General features: G+C 38.2%; 1 protein-coding gene across 5 annotated transcripts in view; it reads left to right on the top strand.

The window, feature by feature from the left end:
• The first annotated feature begins 13,203 nt into the window (after positions 1-13,203).
• PCLO (piccolo presynaptic cytomatrix protein) overlaps positions 13,204-24,697 on the top strand; it is a 408,014-nt gene continuing 396,520 nt past the window's right edge. For 3 of the 5 annotated variants that reach the window (XM_045089737.1, XM_045089734.1, XM_045089738.1), the window contains exons 1-2: positions 13,204-13,787; positions 19,852-21,556. In XM_045089737.1, the coding sequence (XP_044945672.1) occupies positions 13,531-13,787; positions 19,852-21,556 (1,962 nt within the window). In that variant the 5' untranslated portion in view covers positions 13,204-13,530. The remainder of the gene's footprint in view (positions 13,788-19,851; positions 21,557-24,697) is intronic. The other 2 variants (XM_045089735.1, XM_045089733.1) reach the window with 1 other exon arrangement.

Here is a 24,697-nt window from a genome sequence, read left to right as displayed (position 1 = left end):
TAGATTTGCTGCTCTTTTTCTCTTCTATCTCCTATTGAGTTTGCAGGTATTTGGAATGGTTTGATAACTATCTCAATGAACTCTGGACCTGATGTCATATCAGTCTGCTACTCCTCTGCTACTTGCTTCTCTCCCACCAAGAGTTCAGTTTTTTGTTTGTTTCTTTGCTCATTTGTTTGGTTTTTCAGAATCTACATATAATATGAAAATCATACTGTATTTGTCTTTCTCTATTTCACTTAGCATAATATCCCCTAAATGTATTCCTGTTGTTAGAAATGGCAAGGTCTCATTCTTTATATGGCTAAGTAACGTTCCTGTGTGTGTGTGTGTGTGTGTGTGTGTGTGTGTGTGTATTACATCTTCTTCATCCATTTATCTGTTGATGGACACTTGCCTATATCTTGGAGAGATATATATATAGTGTATACACACACACACACACACACACAGCCATATCTTGGCTATTACAAATAATGCTGCAATAAACACAAGAGTGCATGCATCTTTTCAGATTAGTGCTTTTTGTGTTTTTTGGGGGGGCTGAAATTTTGGTTGCTTGTTTTGTATTGTTTTATAACCACAAAACAAGTAGTATGGAAGAAAAAAAAAAGAAAAACTAGTATAGGGAATGCCCTATATAAAACAACACAATAAATATTCAGAGATCAAGGTGTTCCCTTAGCAAGGCCGATGATTTCATTCTCTGTTATTTGGTATTTAGATTGCAGTCCCTGTTTTCATATTGCTCACAATGAGCAGGGCACAGTCCATGCTTTTTATCAGGTTTGAATGGGTGAATGACTCTTCAGTCCAGGTGGAAGTAGTTGAAGTGTTTGGCTTCATGTATCAGTTTTTATCACTGTTTCTCCTTATGGTTCCTTGCCTGGTTGGGTTGTACTTCTTATCAAACTCTATTTCCATTTAGGTTGCAAGGTCCTCTGTGCCATATTTCTCTAACAAGTCCTGTTCCATCTCCTTTGACATATCTGCATTTTTGATCATAGCTTTTTTTATCTGACAGGGTTACAGTGGAACAGAGGCTGGCTGACTTCCACCGTCTCCTGGAAGATTGATTGTTTTTTATATTTAGTCTTGCTTATCACACTTGGAAAATATCCTGTCCAATATTATGCTCAGCAGAACAGTTGCTGGTTCTAGACCCAAGATACTGAATTCCACTGACATCTCTATTCTAGTCAAATATAAGCTCTAATTGTCCATATTTTCTAAGCCAAAGCAACAAGTGTGGGGAAAAAAAATAAGTTGTGTAATATCATTTTCCTTCCTATTGGCTTTGTCACTGACATGAAGTTTGAAAGGTGTTGAAGTATGATATTTCCAGTGTTTCAGTTAGGAACACCAGAGTGTATTAGCCAACTCACACCCTCTAACATCTGAACATACAGCATCTGCATTCTGCCTCTCCCATCCTCACTGATCTAGTTCAGGCTTCATTATTCCCATTCATTATTTTAGACTTTAATGTGCACATTATTTTATTAAAATACAGATTCTTATTCAGTAGGTCTGGGGTTGGGCTTGAGAGTCTGTTTCCCACAAATTCTTAGATAGTGCTGATCTGGAAGGTCCAGACTTAGCCCAGAAGGATCATGGACAATGTTAGAATCTCTGGCACAAGGATCACTTGGAGTCTTCTTACTACTCAATATTGTTGTTGTTCTGTTTCACTGTCTTTGATTTCTTCTCCCATTCTTCTCATGAACTATTTTGGGATGTCTTGAGTTACATTTCACTAGCTTTTCTGAAACAATCATAAATCTAAGCATACGACTTCTTCTTTCCTAGAAAGAGTAGAGATTTATTGAGGTCTATAGTGAAAATACCTTCCTCCAGATAAGACTTTCTTTTGCTTTTGTCTTTTACCTAGAGGCCACTTTAATATTGGAAACATGAAATTTGAGACTTTTTCTTGCAGAGCTTAGGCAATTTAAAGAAAGAAGTGATTTTTTTTTTTTTTCAGTTCACCCTTGCCCCATAGCTTTTTTCTGTCCCAGCTTATTGTTTGGGGGGAATCTCGTGTTGTACCCTAAATCATCTCCAGGATCCTGGTTTTTATTTCTGTCCTCCTCAGTCAGTAAGGCTGTTGGAAGAGAGTTGTAATTTTTCTGAATTAGCAAATGCTTTCAACACAAAAGCAGCTTGTAGTTTCTCATCTCCCTCCATTTTAGCCCGGTAAGACTTCACTATATTTTTTAGCTTTAATGCACCCTAATATTTTTTTAATTTCTTAGTTCCTTTCAGTAAGAAGACTCATCCAGAACTTTCAATTTTTGAAAATGAGGACTCTCTATACAATTACCTTTAAAAATATCTGTCTTCCTCACTATACTATATACTCATTAAGAACAGGAATTGAGTTTCCTTTGTATACCACTGTATTTCTAGCTGGGCACATAGTAGGTACTCAAAATGGTTGTTGAAGGAAGGAAGCCTAAATTTGAAGACCATCTCTGGCAGGTAAGGCATGCAGACAGGCAACAGAGATGATTCCAAGATGGTCTTCTAGGCCACCTAAAGCAAATTCATGAGCTACAAGGCGGGACCTTCCTTCTGTGCCACAGGTTCATCTTTCATCAGGGTCAATTTGAGAATGGCATGAAATCTCTAAGATGACAAGAAAGAAAGAAATATTCTTTTCTTCAGAAGGGGCCTTTCCTCTGTGGAAAATCTAACAGCTTCTGTTTTAGTCTTTTACTATCTATGGTTAAAAATAACCACAATTTCCTGCCAAGAAAGGCAAGGAAATCCATACAAGACCATGATTATCTATCTTGGAGTATCCTTTATTAGATTGATACAATTACTCTTTTTTTCTTTGAAGAGCTCAAATTTTGAATGACATGATTGGTATGTCTTTGGTCTTATGAATGATGAGAATAAAATGTGTAAAAAATAAAGCTTCTCTGGTAGCAAGTATAAATGACTTAAGAGTTAAGCTGGAGTCTGGCTCATTGATTCATTTCTGCAGTTTAACCATTTGTAAAACAGACCTGTGATGGGTATAGCAGTGTTGTATGGCTGTTGGTTTTCAAAAGTTTGAGGTCCTTGCAGTAAAGGGAAAACATGAAGTATTATTATTATAGGTGGCTATGGACCATCTGCCAAGAGCAGACACTGATCTTTTTATATGAGCTCTAAGTTGAATGGGGGAAGACATGGGAAGCTTCAGGCAGAATTATATAAAATCCTTTCCATCCTCCGCTTACTCATCAATAATTAACCTGGCAAAGCTAGAGCTTGGTTGGAATAAAATTAAACATTCCCCAAATGGCTCCTAAAATGATGAACAATAAAATTTTTGCCCTGTGATTTGAAGTCAAGGCATCTAGCCTTAAATGCAAATAAACCATGATAAGTTGATAATGATAAAGGCAATTTATTATTAAATCATCCTATAAAACCAGAATAGTGAGAAGTGTTTTCATTACTTTTTTTTTCAACATCCTCATTTATTTTCTTCTCTTTGGCTACATGGAATATTTCTCAGGCAATAAAGGACGGCATGTCATTTTCCACTTATTAAAGTTTTTGGTTAACTTGTTAGAGAAAGTATTATATACTTCCAATATACTAAATGTATTATCCATGTTCTGAATGTGGCCACAGCATATACCACCCCATGAGTCTATCTGTGTGCTCTTTAGCAGGAACTGTCTTTTACAATTAGAAATGGGAGATACTTTAATACAAGTGAGGGAAGCAGTAAGTAAAAGAGCTTGAGAGAGGTTTGAGTTCTTTCTTATTATTTGCTGGTTAAATGACCTCAAGAAATTGAAATAACTTTCTTGAATCTCTGTTTTTTTTTCATTTTTTTTAAAGATTTTATTTATTTATTTAACAGAGAGAGATCACAAGTAGGCAGAGAGGCAGGCAGAGAGAGAGAGGAGGAAGCAGGCTCCCTGCTGAGCAGAGAGCCCCATGCGGGACTCGATCCCAGGACCCTGAGATCATGACCTGAGCCGAAGGCAGCGGCTTAACCCACTGAGCCACCCAGGCGCCCCTGCTTTTTTTTCATTTATAGAGTGTACAAAACAATAGTTACATGACAAACTGTCAGAAGGACCCATAGAGATAAAAAATATATAGAAGATACTTATCAGAATGCCTTAGTAATATATTAAATACAATATTTATAGGTTAAAAATTACATCATTATGGGATTCCTTAACCTCAGTGAAAGCCCTTATTTCTCCTTTATAGAAGTCCCCTCCAAAATAACCTAAAGTTTGTTTTGTGTTATTCCCCTTTTTAATCTGAGGACATCTCACTAAATAATGCATTTTTAAAGATTTTATTTATTTATTTGACAGAGATCACAATTAGGCAGAGAGGCAGACAGAGAGAGAGGAAGGGAAGCAGGCTCCCTGCTGAGCAGAGAGCCAGATGCTGGGCTCGATCCCAGGACCCTGAGATCATGACCTGAGAGGAAGGCGGAGGCTTTAACCCACTGAGCCACCCAGGTGCCCCTAAATAATGTGTTTAACATCTGTTGGTTGAGCACTCGTTGTGTGCACTAGATACTGATAGGACTGCAAGAGAAAAACATGGTTACCTCATTTGGAAAACTCAGTTCTGAAACCATTCACTTAAGAAAGGAAAACCATATGCAAATAAATGTCAAATGAACAAGGTTCTCAAACAATGTCGAGAACTGTAGTGGCTTCAAGTAGGAAAAGGTCTTATGATGATGAGTGGTCCTGAGCTTGGCCTGGGGAAATGCAAGGATGGATAAAGTTGAGGGGACCATCTTGCCAGATTGAAGAAGAATAGAAACTGGAGAAGAGGTGAGCTTGGCCTGGGGAAATGCAAGGTTGGATAAAGTTGAGGGGACCATCTTGCCAGATTGAAGAATAGAAACTGAAGAAGAGGTGAGCACAGCACAGGGTTAGTGAGGCACCCAGATTTACCCACCTTGCTATTTCAAAAGAAAAATGGAACCAGGATCACTGATGTGCAAAAGATAAGGAGGGGATGTATTTTATTGATATTAGTTTTTCCTCCACAGAAGTACCCCTTCCTAACTCATATTAGCTATGATAACACTGGCTAACTACTTTAATGAAGAGACCAAAAAACAAAAATATACTAAGACTCAAACATATATATATTATATATATATATAATATTTATATATATGTATAAATTTATAATATATATATAAATTACCCCACATATATAAATTACCCAATATATATATGTTTTCATATATATATATATATATGTAAAAATTACCCCACTTGTTTACATATCTGTCCCAGGGAAGGTGGTCTTAGTAGGGAAAGACAGAATTCCATACACAGTCATGCAGGAAACTCCCCTAATGGAATCATTCCAATGGCTCTGCCAACTTCAATCCATATAGCCATTGCAGGGCACTATAGTCTCCATCTTTGTCACCCACAGAGGTGCACATACCAGAATTCCTTTGGTTGGTCCTGGAACTAGCATATTTTCATGGGCTGGTTCACAAGGAGACACAGAACTTCAAGAGAAGTTGGCAACTGTGGTGTAGCTACCTGTCCCAAAGAGAAGAACAGTGACATTGGTAAAGAATTAGTATTATTCATCCTAATACGGATGTATACCAATCCATACATGTAGTTTTGTCCCGTTACTATTTTTTTCTTAAGCATGCCTTTTCCATGTATCCAAAAATCCCCTTGGTTTTAGTTGAGCAGATTGTGGTCAGCATGTCCTGAATTCATCTTCTTCAGTAGGAGGCTCTTACCTTTTTCGATTCACCCCTTCAGTCTTCTAGATTAAAGTGATTTCATGTCTCTTTTTGTTTGATTGGCTTTGCTTCTCTCAATCTGTTACACATTTTGCAAATTGCCATGACCAGAATTGTACACCATAGTCCAAATGCAGATATGCTATCATTTTTGAACAGAGTAAATCTGTGACTTCTACCTTTGGGTTCAAAAATAATATCTGGAGATAGCACTGATGCTGCTGACACCGTTGGCTTCATCTTAGAAGAGAAATCTGCACAGATTCTCAAGTGCCTCTTTCTTGTCTTCAGTCTTGTAATGCTGATACTAAAATCCTCTGTCCTTTCAAAGTAGTAGTTCTCAACCCACGCTGTATATTACCATTATCTAGGGAGCTTTGAAAAACACAAATGCCACCTCCTTCCCTCAAGATTTTGATTTAATTTGTCTGAGATGAGGGCCAGCTATTGATCTTTTCAACATGTCTATAGATAACCTTAATAACATGTCTATAGATAACCTTAATATTTGCTCAGGGTTTTGAATTGTTGTCAAAGAGCAATTTTATTCCAATTCCACTTTATATATCCCTATTGAAATGCATCTATTCCTTGTCTGACTGCAGTCAGACAAGAACAAAACTTCCCAAAGATTTCTCCCATTAGGTTGGAATTAGCCCATGGGAAAATTATAGGGCTCTGTGTAAACCTTATAAACCATATATTTCAACACATATGATAATAATGACTGAAACCTAGATGCCAAATGTCCTTGGCTCCTGTGTATGCACACGGTATTTATATCGCCTATGTTTTAATGTATATCAACTTGGATACAAAGCTCTGCAGCTCGTTCTGTGTCACTCCTCACTTCCATCCTCTCTCAAAGAATCCATAATGAGTAACTGCCTTAGTAATATGTATTTTCCTGGAATTGCATGGAGAGAGACAAAGCTGGACTTTACTTTGCACAGTCCATGGGAACCACCTTGAAGCCTCTTTGAGAGGTCAGTTCTGCAAAGGCCCCTAGGCCACATCACCATTAGAGGATAGCAATGAGATCATTTCCATTCCCCCCTCCCCCGCCCACACACACCCACAAAGTAAGTGGCATCATATCCCTTTCATCCCTTATACATTCCTCTATTTTTGTTTTCTAATCCATGCTACTCTACCAATTCATATCGCTCTCTTTATTCTAAGGAGCAATGAAGATAAACCCCAATTTCTCTTCTCAAAATGTCTGAATTCCAATCCATATCAGGTTAGGTAAAACTGAACATCCTCTAGTTGATGTGATCCTGACTCCTTTAGAAGATATTGTGAACATGAACAGGTCTTACTGGATGGATATTAAAGACACTGTTCTACAATGTATAGTATGTGTATCATACAGATCTGTAAATCTGTAATCTAGCCACCATCTTGAGTAGGACCTTAAGAATGCCACCTTCCTCCCCCAGAAGTTTCTCAAATAAATACATTGGTCTTTCTCAGAAAAATTCTCATGCATAAATTTTTCATCTTTTTATATAACTTTATATTTGGATAGCATTACATAGTTGAAAAATGATCTTCCCATATATTTTCTTGTTTGAGCCTTTCATGATACAAGTACATAAGTTTTCAGCATAATTGGGCTCTTTCCCATTTATAGTTTAGAAGGATGGTATTTGGAAATTTTGAACAAATAACTCAAGTCCATCTGGACGGTAAATGGGAAAATAGTCACTAGAATCAAAAGAATGGAAAGGGAATTTTGAAAGATTATGCATAATCATGCTGTGTAAAAACTGGAATATCAGTTATGTAGTTTAACACAACCCCCCAAAATGAGTGACTTAACATAAGACAGCTTATTATTATTATTATTATAACTATTATTCCATTTCCTGATTCTCTGGGTTGATTGGATACTTCTGTTGGTTCCATGTGATTCTGTGATGTGACCACAGCTAGCACATTCAGCAGCCAAGGCAGGGTTCTTCAGTGGGACTCACCAAGGCCACAACTGGGATCACTGGAGACTGGGGCAGCTGAGTTCATCTTTTCTTGGTCTCTCCTCTTGGCGTTCTTCAGAACATGGAGGTCTCTGAATATGAAGAGGGCCAGATAGGAAGGCTAGCCTAGGAAGTTACATGTCTCTCCCACCACATTCTCTTGCTGAGGGGTTTAGTTCCAGTCAAAGGGTGAGGAAAGAGTAACTCTGGCTGGGAAGTGTGGTAGTGCCACTGTAAAGAGAGAGGTCTGGTTTATCTAATACCAATATTGTAACAGTGTGCTGATACGTTTCCTAGCTTAAAAGTGCCTTCGCATCTTATTCTTGTGTAATTATCACAAGGACCCTAAGAGGTAGTATATCATTTTCTCCATTTTTACAGTTGAGGAACCCCATGTTCTAATAAGTTAGTGACTTACTAATCCAAATAGATGTCAGATGTCAGAGTTAGGATTTAAAGTCAGACACTGTCAACAAAAAAAATCATGAAGAATAGGACATGCACACATGTCTCCATTTTCCAAAGAGCAGGTACTGAATTCTAAAGCCTATTTATAAAACAGGTGAATAAGTAATGCTGAATCAACTAAGTTATAACCTCACGACTTATTAGTCATTTTTCAATTTGCAATGTAATGGTGTAAAGTGGCATAGTAACTAATTCTTAAGATTTTATATACCCTATTTCTATTCTATTCTAGGGAATATACTTTAAATACAAGCAACTTCTTTTATTTTAAATTACAGATTTGCTGTAGAATAAGTATAAGGGGGCAAAGAAAGAACAACTGCCTGATAGTCCAGATGTCAGAATTCAAAAATAAATTTATCAAACTTTTTTCTAAAATACTTCTCATATTTTTCCCCTCAAAATTGAGAAGCCAGTTCATAATCAACTGCAATCTCACTTGAATTTCCTCCGCTATAGGAGCAAATCTCATTTTAAAGCAAAGCTAACAGGGTGCCTGGGTGGCTCAGTGGGTTAAGCCGCTGCCTTCGGCTCGGGTCATGATCCCGGGGTCCTGGGATCGAGTCCCGCATCGGGCTCTCTGCTCAGCGGGGAGCCTGCTTCCCTCTCTCTCTCTCTGCCTGCCTCTCTGTCTACGTGTAATCTCTGTCTGTCAAATAAACAAATAAAATCTTTAAAAAAAAAAAATAAAGCAAAGCTAACAAAAATGGCTTAGAATTGCAACTGAGAAGCAGATCAACCACAGCAAAAAATGAAGTTGGATCTTCAACCACTGCAGGTTCTTGCTCCACTAAATTAACACAATCCTCTTTTTTCTTGTATTAGAGATACATTAAAAATTACTATGATTATGTATTAGAGGTACATTAAAAATGTGCCTATATAAAAATTATATCATATTGCCTATATTTACATAAACATGAATATATGCATCCATGCATACACTAAAATGCATGGGCTTTTTAAAAAAAATATTTATTTTTTAAAAAGATTTTATCTATTTATTTGACAGAGAGATCACAAGTAGGCAGAGAGGCAGCAGAGAGAGAGGGGGAAGCAGGCTCCCTGACGAACAGATTGCTCAATGTGGGGCTCAATCTCAGGTCCCTGAGATCATGACCTGAGCCAAAGGCAGAGGCTTAACCCACTGAGCCAGCCAGGCGCCCCTGCATAGGCTTTTAAATAAAGAATGTATAAGGATAGTTTAAGTTTTATCACTCACCTAATCACATGAAATCATGTTAGGGCATATCCTGAGGCTTTTTTTTTCCCTTTCATTTTCTTCATAGGCATTTGTCACAGAATGATGAGAACATTTTGCTTACCTAGCTTAACAGGTTGCATTATTTTTGTCATTTTAAAAATGATTAGTCATAATCACTGGTGCTCCTACACCATTAAAAAAAAACCCCTACAAGCTTATTTTGGAAAATAAAGAAAATTAGAAAAAATAAGATTACCTATGGTGTTCTCATTAAATATATATGGGTTTTTTTTGTTGGCTTATTTATTTCCTGGGTTTTCTTTTTTTGTATACATTTTAGTAATTTAATTTTTTTTTTTTTTGCATCATTGGTATCACATAAATTTATGAAAATTTGTCCCAGGTATACTTTGTGAAATTTTTCCTATGTTGTAATGGACCATTTAAAAACATTATTTTAAGTATTCTCATAAAATACTGTCATCTGGTTGTAGCAGATTTTACTTCTCTGTTCTTGTTTACTGAGGCAGTAATGACTTTTTACTTATTGCTATTACAAATAATACTCTAGTGAACATTTTTTTCCACAATCCCATTATATAACTCAAAAGATCTCTTTAGGACTGGTTTCTAGAAGTGTATCACAGATAATGACTCTTTTTAAGGCTCTTGGTAAGTATTGCTATTTTCTAGAAAGTCTGAATCTATTTATGCTCTCAAATTTAGCTTATGAAATGGCCCATTTTACAAAACACTCACTTGCACTATTACAATGGTTTTAATATGGATACAATGGTCATTTAAAGAGTTTATTTATTTATTTGACAGACAGAGATCACAAGTAGGCAGAGAGGCAGGCAGAGAGAGAGGAGGAAACAGGCTCCCCGCTGAGCAGAGAGCCTGATGCGAGGCTCGATCCCAGGACCCTGGGATCATGACCTGAGCCGAAGGCAGAGGCTTAACCCACTGAACCACCCAGGTGCCCCTGGTCATTTAATAAATAAGCCAGTATTCAGATAATTGCTTACTAAATAGAGTTTAATGAATTTGTGCTATTATTTTAATTAAAGTTAATTAAACAAATTAATCAAATTAATCAAATAAAAGTAATTAAATTAATTAATTAAAAGGCTAAATTTTATGAATATTATTTAATTGTAGGTTTTTAAAAACTAGTGAGACTACACATTCTTCTATACTGATGAAGATTATTCCAACTTTAATTATTTGCAAAGCCTGAATTTATTCAAGTATGGAACATGTGACACACAGAATGGTCTATTTGGTTTTATCCTAGGTTGAGTGGGATCTACAACGACATGGGTAGATGGGGCGATTTCATTCCAAGAACTCATTATCTAGTCATATCTCATTGTTAATTATCATATTTAGGTTGGTTCTAATCTACTAAAGTAGAAATGACATGGGACAGTGAGACAAAAAGTAAACAAAGGAAAAGATCTGGTTTTCCAGAGTTGAGAAGTCATATTAGAAAGACATCATGGTATATAATAGTGCAGGTTTTCATAAATTAATTAATTTCATGACCTACCTATCAGGCTGAGTGATTTGGAGCTGAACTATAAACTTGTTAAATTAAATCTAAATTCAAATAAATGATCATTACAGTAGCTATAATGAATAGGGAGCAGCAAGAATTTTGAATACAGCACCATTAGTGAATTTGCAGAATGAAACTGTGATATATTTCTGGGTAAGCAAGGAGATAATGTACAGATAAGGTTATCTATAACATTTAACTTCTCATCCTCATACACTCAGAATTCTGAGAATTCACACTCAAGTAATACACCTTGCTTCTGCTCTAGCATTCTTCTTTGGATCAGAAACACCCCCAAGCACAACCAACTGCTAAGCCCAAATGAAAGACTGAAAAAATTTTTTTCAAAACTCACAGGTATAAAGGTCCTAAAAGGAAAGTAATTTTAAAAACCTCAACAACCAAAATGTTTCTCACTTGTTTTCACAGTCCATTTACTCTTTCTATCACATTTCTCATTTTTCTGTTTTCTGATGACGTTTTCTCCTGGGACAAAAGAGAAGGAGAAAGTGAATGCTCATGTTTTCACAATGGGTTCTAATATTCCCATCTTACAAATTACTGCTTTTTGTTTAGTCTATGTACATTACTTTGCATATTGATTATCACTTCTTATTTCTTTCTTATTACCTTACAGGCTACTTTCCATCTATAATGGGAGAGAAAATACAGTTAACAATCTCTTTTCTACTTTAATCATTATTCTGAGGCTAGACCTTGAAAGAGTGTTCATCTTACCATTTCTTTAAGCTTGTGGTTTGTGGGTGTAAACATATCAAGTGTATTTTATTCTCACAACACTTGAGCATACTATGAGATAATAATCAACACTTGACTCTTTTCCTTCCTCACCTCCATTTAGCATTATTGATTCCTAGGGTTGTCTAAGCATTGGAGCAGTTGAGATTCAGGATCATGTACCAATTATCTCCTTTTTTGAAGCAAACTTATTTCTAGGAGGTATGATGATAGTGTATTTGTCTCCAGATGTGGCCATCAAAATAAAAAATCATTGTGTGCTCAAAGTAAAAAATCATTGTGTGCTCTTTATTTAAATGTATGACTCTCCACAGTTTTGACTTTGTAAGTCACAGCTCAGTATATTATGAGAGAATCAAAGTTTATGCAAAGTTTTTGTAGGAACCCAACCAGTAATGATATTTCATCTGATGACTAGATATCTTTAAAAGCAGTACATTTTACAAATCGTTTAAACTGAGCCCTTTCTTAGTTTTGATACAAGTGGAATGCAAAATATCAAACTATTATGATTAATGTAAAAACTTGGAAACTTTCTGAGCAGTGTATTAATTTCTGTGTATTTATTCATTCCCAGTTGTTAGCTTTTGATTTTTTTTAACTTGAGCAATTGGACATTAGGTCCATTTTGTTAGCCAAGGTAGGTAGTAAAACTCGGGCTGCATATCCAGTGTTGAACTAAAACATTGCCTTCTAGGCAATGTAGTAGCAAGAAGAGTTTGTGTGTTTGGGGAGGGGTGGGGAGTGGGTCTGAAAGAATGCTTATTAATGATACCTCTGCTGCTAACCAGCTATATGCCTCTGTACAAATTAACTTTAGGGGTTCTTTTTTGTACCAAAAAAGGGACTGAATTCATCTTTTCACCAAAACTTCACACGACTTAAACATTTTAATATTTTACAATCAGAATCTTACTACAGCATCCCATGCACAATTTCCCATAATCCTCTAATTTGTGTCGTCCCTTTAGAGAACAATACAGTGACAAGCATTCAAAAACTTTACCTGACTACTGATGTTTTATCTAAGATTTTAATGTAATTATTTTGGAAAAGTCCCAAATAAAAAGCTCCAGTTTTAGCTCCTTTGGGAGAATTTGTCCCCAAAATATCATAGGTTAATCTTCAGTTACCTGACTTCATTCCTAAAATCTTTAAAAACCCTCTCTTAAAAAAAAAAATAATAATAATGACTGAAACTACAGATCCCATGAGGCCGAAGATGGGAACCGGTATTTCCCCTCCAGCCCCTCCCCACCCCTTGCATGCAGTTCGCTAAAACTCAGGTTGAGGCATCCTCAAATATGCCTGAAAGAAATGCCGGCTGTTTTGTCCCGGTTTTCAGCTGAGCTCTTGAGCTCTCCCCGGGCTCCTTTAAATCGGTGCTGAGAGCGAGGAAGGATACAGAGCGACGCAGCGCGGGATGGGCGCGGGCGCGGCCATCACCTGTTCCAGGAGGGGCATGCGCACTACGAGGGCGCGGGCGAGGAGGCGGGGCGCGGTGGGAGGGGCGGACGGCGCCCGGCTGGCACTGCTCAGACCTGCTTCTCCCCGGCTCGGGGCGCTGAGGAGGCTTCGGGGAGTTGTCCAACATGGAGGAGGCACCGGCTGCGGGCGTCACCTGTGAGCGGGACTAATACCCGCCTGGCGTTCCGGGTAGCGGTGCGGGGTCCCGAGCCCTGGGACTCCGCCGCTTCCACGCCCCACGGCGGACCCCGGCTCCGGTTGCTCCTCGGGCCGCGGGGTTCCCGAGGGGGACGCAGCGCAAGGAAGGGAGCGCGGCGGCCCGGAGTCCCCCTGAGCCATGGGCAACGAGGCGAGCTTGGAAGGGGAAGGTCTCCCGGAAGGGCTGGCGGCGGCAGCGGCGGCGGCAGCAGCCGGAGGAGGGGCTGGCGGGGCAGGGAGCTCCTTGCACACCGTGATCCCGGCCGGCATGGAGGCGGATCTGAGCCAGCTGAGCGAAGAGGAGAGGAGACAGATCGCCGCTGTCATGTCAAGGGCGCAGGGGCTGCCCAAGGGAAGCGTTCCCCCGGCCGCTGCGGAGCCGCCTTCCATGCACAGGCACGCACAGCATGATGTATATGTCCGGGCATATATGTACAGCTTCCCGTGCACATATGTGCCAGTCCGTATGTGCCAGCTCGGCAGTACATATATGTTACTTCCGTTCATTTGATTCTCCCTAATGGGGTGATGATAAAGAGATCATAAGCCTTATGATGGGCAGAATAAAAATGATGCATTGTAGAGTTTCTGGTGGGATAGTCAAAGGTTGCATTCTTGGAGCTGTGATTTTAGGTGGTGATTTTTTGGCCTTTTGGAACCTTTTCCCTCTAGGATGGCGTGGAGAGACGCCCTCCAGTGTTTTACTAATCTGGAAGTCTTCCATTAATAGAAAACGGACGTGTTGGGAAATGGATAGAACTGGGTGTTTACCTGTCTCTCTTCAAATCTCCTCAGTCATTTCGGCATCTTTTTCTCTGTGAATGATGTCTGAAATATTTCTGTCACAATACCTTTAATTCCCCTGGAGGTGATTTGTCCTTCCTTCCCACCCCACCCCCAGGGGAGAACAGGAGCTGTTTAGGTAGAAGGTATAGAATGAATACACCTTTTATAGTCAATGAGGGACCCTAAAATATGGTGTGGCATTAAACAGATGGTTTGGTCGCAACAGACCAGGTGCTGTACATGCATTTCTGAATTAGTATATGCTATTTTTTAAACTATTGTTCTTTTATATGCAAAAGTATCTTAGGTGATAGAAAAACCTGTGAATTTGTGTTATCTTAAGGTTAGTTTCCAATCCATTTTAAGACAAAGCAAATAAATGACAACTTGCTAGGCAATTCAGAGCTATTCTGTAATATTAACGTATTAATTTCCCTCTCTCGCTCTCCATTTTCCTTCATCTAATAAATTAGTTGTTTTCTAATTACAGTAGTAAGAGGGTATAATCATTGTGCCTGCCCTGCCTTTATTATTGTAAACAAACCCTTTAACTTTACACCCTCCCTTAGAGTACAGTTCTCTGTCCGTTGTCCTGAAACCATTCCTGTTTTATGATAACTGAAGAGAGACCTACAATTTTCGTTTGAGATATTGGAAATATGAAAGATCTGCATTTAGTAGGTGTAGATTCGTAACCTCTACTTCATAAAAGTATTTTAACTTAGGGACTATCATATAAGTATATGGTATAATTTTATCAACTAATTATTTTGACAGGGAAATGTCACATATAGTTGTAGTATTTTTAACATAAAATCATAAATGCTTAGAATATATCAGCTAAAAGCCCTACGTTCTCAAAACGAAGCCACCACTACTAGTAAAAATTCGCTTCTTTATGTTAAATGTGTTTTTCTGTGTTTTCCAACTAGTAATATATGGTGCTGTTTCTTTGGTGTAAAGTCTTTCTTATCCATTACCTTAAGTATTACAGCTTATGATATGTACCATTTTTCTCTACTGACGAAAACCTGATGACTTGGAAAAAAATGTTGAACGTTCATATATTAGATTTTCATGGGGTAATAAGGAGGTACAGTACTTTTATTAGCCTTTTAGGAATGTTTGCCAGCTCTTTCACAGTTTTTCCTAAGAGGTACATGCAACAGGTTTATCATGCTGGTTACACAGACCAAGGAAAAAGTGTGAGCTTTTATTTTATATTCTTAACTTTTCTTCTGTTCAGAGGGTGGCTGAAAAATAATGATTTCAGCCATTAAACTGGTTTTATGCTGTGCTTATATCAGATTCTGCACTGATAATTTTGTTACAGAATTTTTATTAACAATCCGTGGGCTCAGCAGTTAATGGTAAAAGTTTTATCTAATTGTATATTAGATAGCACTATATTTCTGATTTTTGAGAGCTGCTTATATTTTAGTGAAAGATTTTTATAAAACGTACATACTTTTTTGAAAGTTATCATCCCTGCATGTGATGACCAAAGAAACACTTGGTTTATCATTTAGATTTTTAGAAGCACACTAACTTAAGTTTATATTAGAAAGTATATCCAAATTATTTAAAGTTTGAAGAGGTTAAGTATGTCAATGAGAGATGGTGGTTTTGTTTTGTTTGTTTTTGAATAAAGGTTGAGAACCCAGAGACCTAGGTTCTTACCTACTAATTTTAACAGACTCATGATAAATTATGTGTGCTTCTCAGCATAAGTTCCTCAGTTTCCTTGCCTCCAAGTAAGGCATGTGACACTTGTCTTACCTATCTTGTAGAGTCATTGTGAGGATCAGTTACAAATTGACAGGGATGTTTTGGTTTGAATTTTAATTTGAAGGGACTCTATAAATATCAGAAGTAGTGATCTCAATATAAGCAGTGAATGGCGATGGCAGTGATGGCTCTAGACACACTGTATGTTGAGTTCCTCACTGTTTGAGTTATTTTGATGTATCTGTATCTTTTTTTTTTTTTTTTTTTTTAAACATGTAGGAGAGTCAGTGCCATGTAGTGGAACTTCCCCTCCCCCCCAACTAGGAGTCCAGATACCAGATATCTGACTGACTAATTTTATAACCTTGGCTTAGTCACTTAGCCTCTTTAAGCCCTAGTATTCTCTACAGTATAAAAATGAGTAGCTATCCCCAAAGTTGCTTAGATTTCTGTTCTTTTTTTTAAAGCTTTTTATTTATTTATTTGACAGAGAGAGGGAGATCACAAGTAGGCAGAGAGACAGGCAGAGACAGAGAGGGAAGCAGGCTCCCTGCTGAGCAGATAGCCCACCAGGGCTCCATCCCAGGACCCTGAGATCATGACCTGAGCTGAAGTCAGAGGCTTAACGCACTGAGCAACCCAGGCACCCCTGCTTATATTTCTAACATCAAAAAAGTTTATGTGACTCAGCACTGTCAAGTTAAGTGTCATTGCCTGTTTTGCTCCATTAAAAAAAAGAAAAAAGTTAGCATTCCAACTGCTTTTACATTCATATCTGTGAACACATGTTTACCTCATTTGTAGCTGAAATATTTTTTTCTGCTCTATAAAAGAAAAATTCTAATCTGGGGATTACAGTAGTAATGAAAAAGGAGGTTGTGTAAAACATGGGTCATTATAAGCTAGAAATTACAGGTTGCAAATGCTTCTGGACTTTGGATTAATTGAAGACCCAGGGAAAGGCAATTTTACCACTTGGTCTCCTCATTCTGTGTACAGCTACAGATATGAGAAGGGCTTTACTTAAAAACACTTCTGACTAGTAGAATATTTTGTAGGAATTCTGGCTGAATCCCTTATTTTCTTTAGTATTCCTTTGGGCCTTTCCTACTGGTAGACAATTCCACAACTATTTTTCTTCCTAGTAGCAGGCCAGGTCTGGGTTCTAAAATGCATGTAGAATGTTTCCATTTGTATCTCAGAACAACTGTGAAGAATTTGAAAAGAATTCAGGAAACATTAATCTAGCATAAAACAAAAACTTGATTCATTCATTTATTCATTGTCATTCATTCGTTCATTCATTCATCAGACACTAATGCTCTAGTTAGCAGGTTTGGGTCCAGTGATGCAAAGATGAGTGAAACACTTTCTCTAGGAGGTCACAGTATAGTATACAAGACACAGATTGCATTTTATTCATTTTTCTATTTAATGGAACAGCTGTTAGACCAAACAAAAACTCACCCAAAGACCACAGTTAGCTGAGACATCTTTATATTTTTGTTCCGTATTAAGGCTATATGTTCTTTTAGCAGTTGTCTGTTTCTCACATCCATATCTCCATGTTTAATGTTTACCTATATAATTCTAGTAGCTGAAAGTAATTTAAATTGTAGGGCAGTCTTTATAGCTGTATCAGTATTTTCTCCTGGGGATTTTATTATACTTATATTTGTAGGAGGTACATGCAATTTCTATTGTAAGCTTGCTTTAAATTTTAGTATTGATACACAAGTATTTGGTATTCACAAAGTTTATTTTTTATTTGTTTTGTACAATGTTGGATTATGTGAACACAAAAGCAATGATTAAGTTTAGTAGTATTTTCAGGAGAGGACAATTTAGTTATATTAAGAATAGATTTGTGTGTGAATATGTGTGTGTGTGTGTGTGTGTGTGTTTGTGATCTTTAAATATAGGTCTCTAGGATTCTACTGGGGAGCCAATTCAATTAAATACCAAAATAATTACTTATGAGAAGGTACTTCTGCTAAGAAGTTCCTAAGCATGTGCCATTCATGAAAGTGTTAGATTTTATTAATTGAATGTGGAGCATTTCTAGAATAATGTGAAGATCTAAACAGTGAAATTTTTTAAAGTAATCTATTTTAAGTTGTTTACTGTAGCTCTTCTATCTTCCTGTGGAAGGGAACAACATATAGAGCAGCCTGTACAGAAACATTTAAAATTATTTTCCCCACATGGAAATCTATAGTGTTTTAAAAGATACCTTAGAACCATCGGAATTAATTAGGGTAATAATTTTAGTTCCTTGTTTAAGTTATCTAAAGTTTTTGTAACTTTTGTCCTGGAGGAAATTGCTAAAACTAAGAATACCATTTATTCAACTTTTATTAGAAAATTGCTTTTTTCATACATTGGCTTTTATAAATTATTTCCTTCTGATTTTTTGCTATTTAAAGGTAACACTTCTGTATTTCTTTCTACTATGCTTTATAACTTGATTGCTCTCAAATTTCTGCACTATTTTGGGGAATTTTAAAAACTTAATTCATATTAAGTACTAAATGATTTGAAATTAAAAGTTTATAATCTGGCCCATTAGCTGGTAAATTTTCACAAACCAAATGAAAACCTGTAGAACTTTATTGTGACCATCTCATATTTTAAGTACTACTGAATAGCTGTTTCTTTCTCTTTTTTCTTTTAATTAAAAAGAAATCTTTTCCAAAATTAAAAAGCTTCCTATATCAAATAAATACTTGGAAGTTTATTTTTATGTAATTCTAATACAGCCTGTTCTTCTTAGTTGCATCAGTAAAGAATGGCTTATTTAAAAAAGGGATCTATTTGATTTTCAGTTGAAAATATTAAAAAATTAGCTATTTCCACAGTCATTTCAAAGTGATCATGTTTCCAAAACTATTTAAAAAATCTATCACTTATGTTTGTCTATGAATTAAATTTTGCAAATTAGTTATGTTCTTACACCTTTGTCAGTAATAAATAATATTGCTAATAATCTAACAGTGACAATAGTAAATGTTACAGAAAACATTAAGGAAAGCGATTATGTATTTTTTTCTTCTGAGAAAAGTAACAGTACTTTAAAAAGTGGGGTCATAGCCAGCTCATTGCTATCTGTGGACAAGGCTGTATCTCAAGATTCTTTAAGCATCTGTCATCATCTTGCATAGGGACCTCAGATTAAAAATGAGCTATCAGAAAAGTAATTAAATGACATAATATTTTTCTCCTACAAGAAATATGGAATTGTTTCTCAAAAATTTCAAATTAAAGGAGGACTTCTCATTTTATAAAGTTTAATAAGGATATTATTTGAGGGATATTATCTTTGTCAACAGAATACGGTAAAATTGAATAGATTATCAAGTTTCTCAGAGTCCCAGGAAACGCATCACATAATCTCCTTTACTAAAACATTTTCTGATGTCACGTGTGCCATATGTTACTAATGTAACTTCTTGTAATTTAGTAAAGCACACAAATAAAAAGTTGCAACAAGCTCCCGCATTTTAAAATGAGTATTTTTAATTCTTGGTGCTACTAGTATTTGGAAGAATAACATTCCTCAAACATGAATGTACAAGAACATGACTCTGCATTGGTTTATGGGGTTAATACATTTAATGAGTTTTTAAGGATGGTCAGATTCAATTAATTGTAAATGTAAACTACCATAAGTAACGTCTAACTAGATATCTTAATTTTTCATCACTTAGAGTAGCAAGTATTGATTTTTCCTCCCTCTTGTTTATCTTGTTGAAAATCTCTATCCACGTAAAGAAAGTAACAAAGACTTAAAAGATCTTACGATCATTTACAGGATGCCGCAAAAATGTGTTCTAGTTACATCTGTACACATGTAATTTTGAGGCTTTAGGAAAGTAATGCCTCGTTAAGATTATTTTGAGTTGGGTATTTTCCATTATTTTGACTTCTTTTTGTTTCATTGTTCTAGGAAGCAAGAGTTGGATAGTAGTCACCCTCCAAAGCAACCAGGAAAACCACCGGACCCTGGGCGTTCGGCTCAGCCTGGTCTCAGTAAGAGTAGAACTACAGACACTCTGAGGTCAGAGCAAAAGTCGCCTGGAAGGAGTCCTTCCACTATTAGCTTGAAAGAATCAAAGTCCAGAACTGATTTGAAGGAAGAGCACAAGACTAGTATGATGCCTGGCTTCCTCTCAGAGGTTAACCCTTTAAGTGCTGTCTCCTCTGTTGTAAATAAATTGAATCCTTTTGATTTGATATCAGACTCTGATGCATCCCAGGAAGAAACTGCCAAGAAACAAAAAATAGCTCAGAAAGAACAAGGAAAACCGGAAGGAATCACAAAGCCTCCATCACAACCGTCACCTAAGCCAGGTCCAAAGCAGCAAGGACCTGTGAGGGTCCCACCACAGCAGGATGGCTCTCCCAAATCAGTATCTTCTCAGCAACCAGAAAAAATGAAGTCACAACCTCCAGGGACAGGCAAGCCAATTCAGGGACTTACCCAGTCACCTCAGACAGACCAGGCACAGTGGCCACTTCAAAGAGATGCAGCCAGGCCTCAGACTAAACAGTCTGATGCTGTAAGGGGAGAATCTGTTAAACCTGCACTGCAAAGCCCATCCAAACCACCTATTCAGCAAGCAAGCCCTGGAAAACCTCCAGCCCAGCAACCTGGACCTGAAAAAGTTGCCACGCCACACCCTGGGCCTGCAAAGCCCTCAGCTCAACAACCAGGGACAGCAAAGCCTGCTGTTCAGCAGCCTGGGCCAAAGTCTTCAGCTCAGCCTCTTGGGCCTGTGAAGACTCAAGTACAACAGGCTGGGGGAGAGAAACTTCCATCTCAGCAGCCAGGGCCAGCAAAGCCCCCAGCCCAGCAGCCAGGGACACCAAAGTCCCCAGCTCAGCTGCCTGGGCCTGCAAAAACTCCTTCTCAGCCCGTTGGGCCAACAAAGTCTCTGGCTCAGCAGCCTAGCCTGGCCAAGCCCCCTCCTCAGCAGCCTAGCCCGGCCAAGCCACCACCTCAGCAGCCTGGCCCGGCCAAGCCCCCGCCTCAGCAGCCTGGACCGGCCAAGCCCCCTCCTCAGCAGCCTGGCCCGGCCAAGCCCCCTCCTCAGCAGCCTGGCCCAGCCAAGCCCCCACCTCAGCAGCCTGGTCCAGTAAAACCTCCCCAACAGCCTGGCCCGGCCAAGCCCCCTCCTCAGCAGCCTGGCCCGGCCAAGCCCCCTCCTCAGCAGCCTGGCCTGGCCAAGCCCTCTCCTCAGCAGCCTGGCCCGGCCAAGCCCCCTCCTCAGCAGCCTGGCCCGGCCAAGCCCCCTCCTCAACCACCTGGCCCAGCAAAGCCCCCTCCTCAACAGCCTGGCCCTGCAAAGCCTTCACTTCAGCAGCCTGGTCCAGTAAAACCTCCCCAACAGCCTGGCCCAGCAAAGGCTTCAGCTCAGCAGTCTTCAAAACCAGTAAGCCAAACAGGAGCTGGGAAACCTCTGCAGCCACCAGCTTCTCCATCTGCGGCACAGACTCCAGTACAAGGCCTCTCTAAAACCATCTGTCCTCTTTGCAATACCACTGAACTTCTGTTGCTTGTTCCAGAAAAGGCCAATTTTAACACATGCACTGAGTGTCAAACCACTGTATGTAGCCTCTGTGGCTTTAATCCCAATCCTCATTTAACCGAGGTGAGTGCATTTATTCATTGTGTTCATGCTCTTAACCTGTATCACCATCTTGCACAAATAATGCTTAGTTTATCCGGGGTATCCTAGGATGATATTGTTTTCCTCTCATCCTTTCCTGTTTCCCCTCCTTCCTTCCTTCCTCTTTTTCTTCCCTGCCAATTGTATGTTTAAAAAAAGTTAAATATTTTCTCTAAGAATAATTCCAAAATACTGCCACAACTTTTGATAAGTTTGGCATATAAAGTGAAAACGAATTAGGTCAGAGATGCTGAGCATTGACTCATTGCGCTCTGTCCTGTAAGATCCCCGCTACTGATTGTGGAGCTTACAGTGGTATTTATTGTTCAGTTTGCAGTGATAATTACTTTAACTTTTAAATTCCTACTCTGGCCTACCCAACTTAAGATACTCTTAACTGGGGTCATATCTGTGCTGGGAAATGAAAACAGATGTTATTTTTGCATTACAAATACGATTTTAATATAAAATTGCATAAACTTTCCCAAACTGTATGTCCCCTTTCCCTGCCAGTGATTTTGTCATAGCTGTGAAGGCATGATTTGCTCATTAGTTGAGAGTCCTCTAGAACAGTATAAGTCAGTTTGTTAAGTGAAGACGTCATGAGAACAGGTTCACCATTGATGGGTGTCTTCTCAGAAGACCACAGTTTATATCTTCAAGTCTTTTGGTAAGACTTCCTGACCTACCAAATCGTAAAGGGGCCAGTAGTGACACAAATGGGCTCAACGTTGTTTACCGTGAGGACAGAAAAATAATTCTCAAGAAATAAGTTAAGGTTAACCCAGCACTTAAAGGTGCCGGATAACAAAAGATTTAATAGGTAGAGATTTGGGAACATTCACGGAGAAGGGGCAAAAAGCCCAGAGCAACAAAAAAAGCTCAGAAATTCTCTGGAGTTAAGAAGTAACATAGTGAAGATGAGATAATAATACAAGTGAGAATAGAGAGGCTAGAAGAATACATTTTTAAAAGAAATCTGGTGGCTCCTACCCGGTGAGAAGGCACAGAAATCACTTTGGAGGACAGCTGTTAGTGGGCATGTGTGCATTTTGTCTGCGAACAGCCCAAGAAGGAACTGACAGCAGGTAATGAAGAATTATGTGATTAAAAGATCCCTGAGAGAGGAGACTTGTGTACCCTTGTTATAAATGAAATCTATTCTATGATAATAACAGCATTGATGATTATTAGTAGCTGTTATGTTACTTGGGATACTTACTGTGATGAGAGATTAAAATGATTTCAATTAAAAGTGTGTTAACTTCTGGTTGTTTTCCGAAGTATCATTTACTCTTCTTATCTGAAAGTCCTATTAAGCACCTTAGCTTTTCAGATAAGCCATCTTTAGTATAATTTTGCAATTAATAAGAAAAAGCTGCATTCGAATTGTAACGGAAATTGGATTCTAAGTATTTTCTTTATATAGTTGTAGCTTTTAAAATTTTGGCGAAGATATGTTTCTGCTCATACTATATGATGATGTTAGGAATGGAGGGTAGTAATGACCTCAAACAATAAGTGATCATTTCATAAAAATGTCATTTTAGGGGGTAATTTATACAGCATAGGCATGTAGTCAGACTTTGAAGCCATGTATATTATTAGAATACCTATTATATGGAAGACATTTTAATACATGTTTGGAAGGATATAAAGATAACTAAAACATAGTGCAGATCTTAACAAGATCAAAGTGTATATATGCAAAGGGCAGTGTAATAAGTGGTCATATGATAAGAGTTATGAGAAAGATGGACAAATACTCTGGACTTCAGAATAAGAAGTGTCCTTTCCAATGGGTGAGATTAAGAAAAGTTTCATAGAGAAATTGGCGTGTGAACAATTTTGAGCTAAGGATGGATACTGTTTCAACAGATGAAGGGCAAGGAAGGGGGTGATGATTTGGCCCAAGACCAGAGCATGAAAAACATACGGTGTATTTAAGAAATCAGAAGTAAATCTAGGTTGGCTGAAGTGATGTTGGGGGGTGTGGGGGAATAGGCAATGAGATTGGAGAAAAGTCGAAGTCAGATTTTGGCCTTCCATGTTTAGCAGGTTGTGTTGAATATCTTCTTTATGAAACTTTCCTTTATTAATGTAATCATACATCCAACCATTCATTCATTCTGCTAGTTTGTACCAAATGCCTGTGGTGAAGCATCCATGATTGTTATGATAGAATTAAGAAGTCATTGAAGGGCGCCTGGGTGGCTCAGTGGGTTAAGCCGCTGCCTTCGGCTCAGGTCATGATCTCAGGGTCTTGGGATCGAGTCCCACATGGGGCTCTCTGCTCGGTGGGGAGCCTGCTTCCCTCTCGCTCTCTGCCTGCCTCTCTACCTACTTGTGATCTCTCTCTGTCAAATAAATAAATAAAATCTTAAAAAAAAAAAAAAAAAAGAAGTCATTGAATGTGCTCTTTCTTCCAGGAAGTAAAGTAGGAGAAAGAGAAGTTATACTTGAGAAAGAAAAAAGTATATATATGTGAAGTAACTTCGTACAGGGCTTTACAGGTAGCATAGTTCTTTCCTACTGTTTTACCAAAATTTGATTTCTAAATAATTCCATGGGCATATATTCTGTTCACTGTAACAACGAGAAAACTAGTGTTCTGGTGGTTACTATGGTTACTTTACTTGTTAGGATCATCCTGATAGTAAATAAGCAAGCAGAAATGAAACCAGTCTTCTGATTCCAAATCTATTTACTCATGGTAGGAATAGAGATAAGTTCTATGAGATTTTTTTTTTTTTAATTTTTAAAAAAAATTTTATTTTCTTTTTCGGTGTTCCAAAATTCATTGTTTATACACCACACCCAGTGCTCCATGCAATACGTACCCTCCATAATACCCACCACCAGGCTCACCCAGACCCCCAAACCCCTCCTGTCCAAAACCCTCAGTCTGTTTCTCAGAGTCCACAGTCTTTCATGGTTTGTCTCCCCCTCCGATTTCCCCCAACTCACTTTTCCTCTCCAACTCCCAAATGTCCTCTGTGTTATTCCTTATGCTCCACAAGTAAGTTAAACCCTATGATAATTGACTCTCTCTGCTTGACTGATTTCGCTCAATATAGTCTCTTCCAGTCCCGTCCATGCTGATAGAAAAGTTGGGTGTTCATC

This window comes from Mustela putorius, unplaced genomic scaffold (assembly GCF_011764305.1).
Source record: "Mustela putorius furo isolate JIRA1106 unplaced genomic scaffold, ASM1176430v1.1 tig00003845_pilon_pilon_pilon, whole genome shotgun sequence".
Lineage (NCBI taxonomy): Eukaryota > Metazoa > Chordata > Mammalia > Carnivora > Mustelidae > Mustela > Mustela putorius.
Note: the sequence above shows the minus strand (reverse complement) of the source record. Positions and strands in the feature narration are given on the sequence as shown.